Source organism: Podarcis cretensis (genome assembly GCF_951804945.1).
Source record: "Podarcis cretensis genome assembly, chromosome: 6".
NCBI classification, from domain to species: domain Eukaryota; kingdom Metazoa; phylum Chordata; class Lepidosauria; order Squamata; family Lacertidae; genus Podarcis; species Podarcis cretensis.
The window spans coordinates 43,506,376-43,516,134 of NC_137175.1; the positions used below are offsets into that span (position 1 = coordinate 43,506,376).

The 9,759-nt window shown below is 44.5% G+C and overlaps 1 protein-coding gene across 3 annotated transcripts in view; it reads right to left on the bottom strand.

Moving 5' to 3' along the window:
* Positions 1–9,431, bottom strand: part of MDM4 (MDM4 regulator of p53) — a 33,233-nt gene extending 23,802 nt beyond the window's left edge. For 2 of the 3 annotated variants that reach the window (XM_079982372.1, XM_079982371.1), the window contains exons 1-3: positions 5,862–5,884; positions 3,213–3,324; positions 820–894 (exon numbers count right to left, since the gene is read on the bottom strand). In XM_079982372.1, coding sequence (XP_079838498.1) covers positions 820–894; positions 3,213–3,324; positions 5,862–5,869 — 195 coding nt within the window. In that variant the 5' untranslated portion in view covers positions 5,870–5,884. Of the gene's footprint in view, positions 1–819; positions 895–3,212; positions 3,325–5,861; positions 5,885–9,276 lie in introns of those variants that run through there. The other variant, XM_079982373.1, reaches the window with a different exon arrangement.
* Positions 9,432–9,759: the final 328 nt, after the last annotated feature.

Here is a 9,759-nt window from a genome sequence, read left to right on the forward strand (position 1 = left end):
GTTTCCCTCCCACTCTTTAATACTGACCGATAGCCCTAAATCATTTTATAATAGCTATTCAACAATAAAAAAGCTGCTGCTCTTTTAGCATCTGCAACAGGCAGCTCAAAAAACCTTTTGATGAATAAAACACACACCCATGGCAATAAGGATGTGCCTATTTCACATGAAAGGTTCAGAAGTGCTGAGACCAAAATCTGCCCCTCCATATTTCAACCTCCATGCTCAAACTAGGGGATGCATTATTAAGAATAGTTATGGATAGTCTTTAGGGACACCCTCCCCCTCCCCCAAAAAACCACTTTCACCAACACTGCTCACTCAGGTTATTGGGAAGAAGCAGAAACATTTCATTCTAGCAACTAAATTATCCAGAATAAACTTGCAAAATTACACACAGCAGCATATCAATCACCAGAAGGAAATCAAAAGGTAGCAAACTGGAAATGTTAAGCGAGCAGATGAAACAGCATCTGAAAGTGGCAAACGCTTGTGTCAAATACACATTGACCACCAAAAAGAAGTAAATATTAGGGAGCATAAGACAGCATATATAATTCAAAGACCATATGCACAGTCCTCATTTTGTGGAAGTTACCATTACACTTTCCTGTTTCAACAGCATAAACTGGGAAGTGAGAGGGGTTTTCCAATAGGGGTGAGCCAAAATGTGTTCGCAACTTCATTTGTTTGGGCTATGAAGTCAAAGGGGGGCATTTCAGCAATATTAGGTGTGGTTGAAGAGTGGCACAGAAATACATAAAATAAGGCAACCATCAAAACTGTTGCCAATACATCAGAGTGTACGTATCAACTAACCTCCTTTAGTGTGAAAGTTTCACCTTGAGCACCTGCAGCTCGCAGAATCTTCAGGAGTGGCGGTTTTGGTCGTAGCTAAGATATGTGATAAAGAGAGTTTTCTATAAGCCATGTTCCATAACTTGTGTGAGGTGACAGATTAAATGCTGCCCATAACTATCCCAGAACAGTAAACTAAATGCTGCATGCAAGCCTGAAACACACAGCTGCAATGTCCCATCCCCACCAATGCACCTTTGAAACAAATAATTCTAAGGAGATGAAGTCACTACAAACAATGCATAACCTCAATGTAAATCATACATTTCACTTTACCAGGGAGAGAAAGAGAGATTTAAAGAGAACGAGCATGAGAGGTAACAGCAACATACAAATCCCAAGTATCATAACACACATGTTGCTTCCCCACCCTCTCTCACTGCAGCAGTCATAATACCCAATTAGGGCCACAATTATGTTATATCAACTCCAAGTGAAACATTATATGAGAGCTTTCAGAAGGCTGAAACAATGAAATGCCTGAAGCAAGAAGGCCCATTCGTCTGTATTAAACACCTCATTACCCTCTATATTCCCAATGCTAAAATGAGAGACAAAGGTGAAGTGTTGATATGTTCAGGCTAAGCGGGCAGAACAAGGGAGTTAGCAACCTAGAGTCATTCTAGACCAGTTTCAAAATTACACTGGTTGTACTGACTACCATTTTCCCACATGTCTGTGGAGTTATGCAGCTCTGTGTCACCAACAGCTTTTAATCACACAGTTTCCCAACAGTACCCAGGCAGCAAATGCACTGCAAATTCCAAAATGTTACCCATCTTTAGCTCAGGATTTTGTTGGAAACTGTTTTCCAGCGCTCTCACTACAAATTGAAAAGACCAACCATTTAGGGACTCCTGTGTTTTCCGAAATCAAGCCCAAGGGAAGCATCAAAACTGCATGCCTGCTTTTGAAACCGTTGGCGGGCAGCAGGACACAAATTAAGCTCACTTAAAGTTCAGTGCTACAGTAATCAAACACAAGGCTCATACACAACCAAATAATTAAATGAGAGAATAGTTCCAGATTCCAACTTAAGGGGCCTCTGTCATATGGGTTGATTTCTTCATTTTAAGACACCCTGCCCTCTGCATTTCATTCTAACTTCAAAGAGGAACACCTGAACCACCTCAATGTATTTCACTTGGGACCCTAAGAACTCCACCATAGCCAAATTGGATATAAAGATTAGATTATTCTCAGCTCCCCAGGATACTAAATTTGACAGCTAATATATGGCCATTAACTCAAATGTCTTTATTATTCAATATTTTCTCCCAGCAATGAGAATAAACAAACATGCTTAATCATATTACCTGGGAACTAAGATAGATAGTACCACTTCTAAATTAATATACTAGGGAACTAAATCCCAATGGAAAAGCCAGTTGTCATTGATGGCAAATAAAATTAGAAGCTGAACTCCTTCCTGCTTGATTGGCACCCACTGTTGACTGCACTTGTCTTTCCCGCTTCCATCTATATTGCTGCGTGTTACACCCCCTTTTCCAGCCACTTCTGGGTCGCCGTGATGCATGTGTGGTTGCACATCAATTAAAGGTAAAGGTAAAGGTACCCCTGCCCGTACGGGCCAGTCTTGCCAGACTCTAGGGTTGTGCGCTCATCTCACTCTATAGGCCGGGAGCCAGTGCTGTCCGCAGACACTCCCGGGTCACGTGGCAAGCGTGACAAGCTGCATCTGGTGAGCCAGCGCAGCACACAGAACGCCGTTTACCTTCCCGCTGGTAAGCGGTCCCTATTTATCTATTTGCACCCGGGGGTGCTTTCGAACTGCTAGGTTGGCAGGCGCTGGGACCGAACGACGGGAGCGCACCCCGCCGCGGGGATTCGAACTGCCGACCATGCGATCGGCAAGTCCTAGGTGCTGAGGTTTTACCCACAGCACCACCCGCGTCCCATTGCACATCAATTCGACATGTGTAAATCAGTCGTTGCCTGTATTTATACATATATACAACCTGAGCCTACGATGGAGGGGTTCACAGCATTAACAGCCAAAAATGGTATTGCTTCTTACATACCTACAGTTTTGGATTCAAGCCAAATGAAACATGGCTCTCTCTCTCTCTGCCTTTCCAGTCTGACCTTCTGGTTCAAATAATACAAATCTGACCTTTTGTCTTTCTAACAGACAGCTGAGGGAGGGTAGCCCTCCCATTTGCCCTCTGACTGGAGCCACTCCCTTTGTTCCACTTAGGACCCATATTTAGCAGGCCTTTAGCAGGCTGGCCTGGCTATTCCAGCAATAGAATCCATGCTGGATCCAGGAATTAAAATGGGGCCCAGGCTTCAGTCAAACCCCTCCTCCCAAAAAAGTCATAATAATAGGTTACCTGTTTGACTTGTTGAGGTGATGTTCTGCAGGCACTCTCTGGTGATAGATATTGTGTAGAGGTGGAAGATGACATTTTGGCAGTGAAGTAGCTGTCTATCTTCAATACAAGCCTAAATCCAAAATAAGATTTATCAATTAGTCTGAAAGAAAGCACACACAAAACTATGCCAGAACAGATACTATTCAGAAGTCTTAGAAAACCATTTGGCATAAAATTAAATAATAGGATCCTAGGAATACTTACATGTCTAATACTAAGACCACCCTATTACCATTTTTTAAGTTTGGTTAACAACTTTTAAAAATCCAACACCTACTAGTCTAACATAAATTAGGCAATTATGAAGGAAAAGCCTGCAACTCCTCATTTATTGCACCTTAACTAGATATCTTTCCTCTTCTTCTAGAGACTAGTGTCTGAAACAACTTCTTCGAAGTGCAGTCCCAAGCAGTCTTTACTCTTCTGACCCTTTGAGCCCTAATATAACCAAGTCCCCTCTGGCATGTTGAGGCAAATCCCTAAAACAGTGACTGTGTTAGGATGAGTCACTTGAACACTAACAGCTGAGTCATTAAACTAGTACCCAATCATGGTTAACTTGGTCAGCAAGCAGGGCTGGGGCAAGCAACTGAATGTACTAGTGCCTAAAGCTAATGATATAAATACAGTTTATCCTATAAACTGAAAAGTTCCACAAGTGTTTATGAAAAATACAGTATGCTTTATGCAGAGCTTTCAAATCAGCAAGCTTTATTTTCACTCAGTTCCAGCAAAGAAAGCATGAGATAGCAAAAATCCCTAAATCAGAATCCAGAATTATTTATTGTGGCACCATTTACAATAAACAGCCAGTTAAAATGGCAGTATCAGAGCTCTCTCCTATGGTATTTATTCTGAAGTAAATCATATGAAGCATGCATGGACATGAGCTTTATTGCAAATGTTGGGTTTGGTATGGATATTGCAACTTGTGGAGAGACTGTGATATCTAGAGGCTAAATGAGATGGCTACTAAATGATAAGCATGAGATCTCAGTAGATCTATGGCTTGTGTATTATCAGATTTAAACAAATCAGACTGAAAAGTCGAACTGATTAAAAACCTATGCAACCTATGTATAGACACAAACTTAGTATGTACACATTAATTCATTAAATAGAAAAAGGATTACATCCAAATTCCAATATTTCAGAATGAAATTAAGGGAAGACGTTTTTCATGCACTGAATTGACAGCCTTGTTCTCTAATGTGGCAGTTTTCAAAATAACTATAAAACATGTACAGACCTGCATATCCTAGTGGTGGGGTTTAAAATAACAGGCTAGGAGTAATGGCAGTTCATGTCATGTTTCTTAACCTCTGACGGAATAAGTAAATCCCTCCAGCTGGATTTTCCATGGTGCTCAGTAAAGAATACTAATAGTAGGCTAAACCAGGTTTGGATCTTTGCATAACCTTGTAAATGATGGCTGGCAAAAAGTATGGCATCTATGTATAACTATGACTTTCTCTTAGAGCTCACAACAGCACTTGAAGTTTAAGAATTCAGAAAATAGTTTTAAAACAGCTAAAAAATATATTTAGCTTAACAGAACATGATGGCCACAATTTAAAACCATAAAACACTAGACACATGGATGTACTTCCCAATAAAATAGATGTTCACAAATGTTCCAAGCAAACACATACAAATATGTAAACCACATGTCTGAAACCCACAGAAAACCATTTTCTCTCTCCCAAAATGACCTCAAATATTTCTCTGCAAGGTCAAAGGAAATGGGGGAAATCTCCCAAGTGTCTGTGCTCACAAATCCTGCCTTAAGGGCACATTTAATGTGTGAATAGGGTGACCATTTGTCCTGGGTTCAGGAATTAAGTAGTTATAGCAACAGAAGAGTGGCCAAAACCCAGATAATGCAATCAGGTAAATGGCAGACAGGAGATAAGCAACACACTCAGGATTCTGTTTTAGACCACCCCCTGTGATGTATGTATGATGTATTGGGGGAGGTGGTCCTGGGCTACACACCTTCTGTGATGTATGTATGATGTTTCTGGGGGAGGTCTGGAGTTTGAGCGTGGGCAATTTCAAAGTCTATACAGTGGACGCTCGGGTTGCGAATGTGATCCGTGCGGGAGGTATGTTCGCAACCCGCAGCACCATGTCTGCGCATGCACGGGTTGTTATTTGGGACTTCTGCACATGCGCAAAGTGCAAGCGCCGAAACCCGGAAGTAACCTATTCCAGTACTTCCGGGTTCGGCGCAGTGCGCAACCTGAAAACACGCAACCTGAAGCATCTGTAACCTGAGGTATGACTGTATAAGGGCAGATGCACCTTTGTTCTGGGTCCCTCCCCCCCCCCCCTGTGTGTGGAGAGGGTAGCACCCTGTTGCAACAGCTTTAATAAAGATCAGGCTGACTAGCTGCTTTGCTTCTCAATATTCTCTGGTTGGTCTCTGGTATTTTCTCCTACCGATAGAGAACCTACAAAAGGACTCTACATGGGCTCTTGGGTACCCCATAAGGGAAAAGGAGCAGTTTTTCCCCTCATAACAGGTAGAATTTCCAGTACGTACTAGTTGAATGACTCCGCTGTTCAAGTGACTCATCTGAACACATTCATTGTTTTAGGACTTGCCTGAGCATGTCCTAGGGGACTTGGTTTTCTTTGGGTTCAAAGGGTCAGAAGAGTAAAGATTGCTTGGGACTTCACTTTGAAGAAGCTATTTCAGAGGGAAGATAAATACCCCATAAATGAGTTGCAAGCTTTTCATTCATAATAGCTTTATTTATACTTGACTGGTAAGTGTACCTGTAGGTTTTTAAGTTGTCACCAACTGAAAAAAGGGTAATAAGATGGTCTTAGTTTTGGTCATGTAAGTATCCCCTAGGATCTTATCACTTATTTTTGTGCCCAATGGTTGTAAATAGCCATATGAGATTAGCAGCTATAACAATATTTGGGAGAGGGGGCAAAAACACTTTGCTGCAAGCTGATACTATCAAGCATTGCAGGGGGTTAGGGTTGGTCAGCATGGATTTCTGAAAAATAAGTCATGTCAGACTAACCTGATCTCGTTTTTTGACAGAATTACAAGCCTGGTAGATGAAGGGAACGCAGTGGATGTAGCCTACCTTGATTTCAGCAAGGCATTTGACAAGGTGCCCCATGATATTCTTGTAAAGAAGCTGGTAAAATGCGGACTTGACTATGCTACCACTCAGTGGATTTGTAACTGGCTGACTGACCGAACCCAAAGGGTGCTCATCAATGGTTCCTCTTCATCCTGGAGAAGAGTGACTAGTGGGGTGCCACAGGGTTCTGTCTTGGGCCCAGTCTTATTCAACATCTTTATCAACGACTTGGATGATGGACTCAAGGGCATCCTGATCAAATTTGCAGATGACACCAAACTGGGAGGGGTGGCTAACACCCCAGAGGACAGGATCACACTTCAAAACGACCTTGACAGATTAGAGAACTGGGCCAAAACTGGGCCAAAACAAACAAGATGAATTTTAACAGGGAGAAATGTAAAGTATTGCACTTGGGCAAAAAAATGAGAGGCACAAATACAAGATGGGTGACACCTGGCTTGAGAGCAGTACATGTGAAAAGGATCTAGGAGTCTTGGTTGACCACAAACTTGACATGAGCCAACAGTGTGACGCGGCAGCTAAAAAAGCCAATGCAATTCTGGGCTGCATCAATAGGAGTATAGCATCTAGATCAAGGGAAGTAATAGTGCCACTGTATTCTGCTCTGGTCAGACCTCACCTGGAGTACTGTGTCCAGTTCTGGGCACCACAGTTCAAGAAGGACACTGACAAACTGGAATGTGTCCAGAGGAGGGCGACCAAAATGGTCAAAGGCCTGGAAACGATGCCTTATGAGGAACGGCTAAGGGAGCTGGGCATGTTTAGCCTGGAGAAGAGGAGGTTAAGGGGTGATATGATAGCCATGTTCAAATATATAAAAGGATGTCACATAGAGGAGGGAGAAAGGTTGTTTTCTGCTGCTCCAGAGAAGCGGACACGGAGCAATGGTTCCAAACTACAAGAAAAAAGATTCCACCTAAACATTAGGAAGAACTTCCTGACAGTAAGAGCTGTTCGACAGTGGAATTTGCTGCCAAGGAGTGTGGTGGAGTCTCCTTCTTTGGAGGTCTTTAAGCAGAGGCTTGACAACCATATGTCAGGAGTGCTCTGATGGTGTTTCCTGCTTGGCAGGGGGTTGGACTCGATGGCCCTTGTGGTCTCTTCCAACTCTATGATTCTATGACCCTTGGAATATCTTCTAATTCTACAAGCATTCATTTATACCCTTTAAGATGACACAGAAAAATGTGAAGAAATATCATCACACACCCTCTAACAGTCATCCAGCATTCTGAGATCACAAAAAAAATGATCAGTCCCCTGTGAATTGTTTGGGGACTTAAAATAATCAAACAAGTGATGCAGTGAGAATGCTCCTGTTCAGGATACTACTTTCTATTCGCATTCCACCCATCCCCAACAGTCAGTTAGTATTCTGTTGCAATGGAGGATGCCAAGAACTCATTGGGCTATTGAGTGTCCCAAAACCTAGGGTCCTTCTTTTCCTAATTTTTTTTATTTATTTCTGGGAACCTTGGGCATTCCCTCAAGCCTGGTAATATCTCCAGCTTGTGTATGGAAGGTGCCGTTTCGGTTATATAAAGACGGGCACTCCTAGAATTGAGACTGCCGCACGATGATGAGCATACATTGCTGTCTACTTATTGTTCACTTTCCAACGCATTACTAATCTCTTAAAAATCACTTCCTTGATTCTAAGCTTCACTTAAAATGGCTAGGCAGGACAACTAAGCAGCAAATGCTGGCTGTCATTCAGCAACTTTCATTTCAGCGTCTTACGTAAAAATGACAGGCGCACTGAATGATGTAAGGACCTGCACCCTTCCTTATTTTTAAACTTTCCCTCTAAAATATTTAACACGTTCTCCAACCATTTTTCCACGATGTCAGAGCCAGCTCCAGATTAGTTATAAACAAACAAAAAAGTAATTTCAAAAGTTGGTTGGGGGGTAGCAAACAAAACTACTTTAGACAAAGCCCTTAGTGATGGGGTGCTTACACAAAGCACAAGTGCATGGAAGTCAGATGGAAGATACCCTTCCTTTTAAAAAAAAAAGCAATGTGTCTGAACTTGGCGAGTTTAATTATGAGAAATGTCAAAACGAGAGCTAAGCATGCGTGCAAATGCCAGTCCTTTAAAAAAATATATACCTGCTTTAATTTTGCTTTTCAGACTAGTGAATGCTGTAATAATGATAACCCTCCGCTGTGTTCTCCCCTCCTTACACTAAGAAAAAGGCAGTCAAAAGTCCCAGAATACCCAGGTGCTGTTGACACAGCATGGACCTCCCCACTCCAAAGCCTAGCAAGCGGTGCCTTCTCCCACAGCCTGGAACTGGAGACTATGGAAGACAATCTTACTCGGCTAGGAGTGATCGCCAAAGAATAAGACTTTTCCACGCCAAGGAAAACAGAGCGTCTCATAAATGCTTGGGGCAGCTTCTTCACGGCCCCCCTCGCAACACGCCACCTCCAACCTCCCCAGACTAACATTTGCGCCCGCAATGACTCCAGGAGCCACAGTTGCCAACTGAGCAGGGAAGAAGAAGGGGAGGAGCAGCCTGCCTGCCCTTGCTCCCCCCCACCCGCACCTCCGCTGGCAACCGTTCCCTATATTAGCGTGTAAAAACACGCCACCGTGGGCGCAAGTCGACGGACAGCGCTTTTTTACCACAAGGGCTTTTCTGTACATCCCAGGTCAAGGGGGCTCTCGAAGCGGCCGGTCCAAAAAGTCGGCAACCCCCGTCCCATCCCCGCGGTTTCCCCCCTCCTGCGCTTCCCCACCCACCCGCCTTTTCCCTAAAAGTTCCTTTCGCTGAGGGGGAACTTGGAGGGCCCCCCCCCCAGAGCTGTTCGGCATCCGGCCACCGTTCGCCCTCCTACGGAGAAGCCGCGAAGATCTCGGGCCCCTCACCGCCTCCTCCGGGACTCACCCTAAGGCCGCTCCACGACGCCCAGCAACTCCCGGCTAGTTACGGGGGATGGGGCGGGGTGGGGAGGACGGGGCGCTTAAAACCCCCGGCGGCTCGTCGCCTCCATCTTAGCGAGGGCGGGAAGGCAGCAGGCCTCAGTTTCCGCCCAGCCTCTCAACATGGATACCCGCGCACTTCCGCCCAGGCCGCAGGGATAGGCCAGCGCCCACGTGCCCATGGCGGGACCAGCGACACGCGGGAACAGCTAACAGAGAGTCTCCCGCCAAGTCACGCACTACACCATAGAGGTTCATGGGAAAGGCTAGATCGGAATGGCGGGCGGGTAGCGTGGAAGCCACAGAGATAAGGAGGAGAGAGATGCTCACCTGCAAGAGGAGCTTGCTTCGCCGCACGAGGCGGGCTGCAGGTGATTGGCAGCAGCTGCCTCTCGTTCACACGCGGCCGAAACAGGTGTCCCCTGGTTGGGGTGTTTCCCCCGCGCCC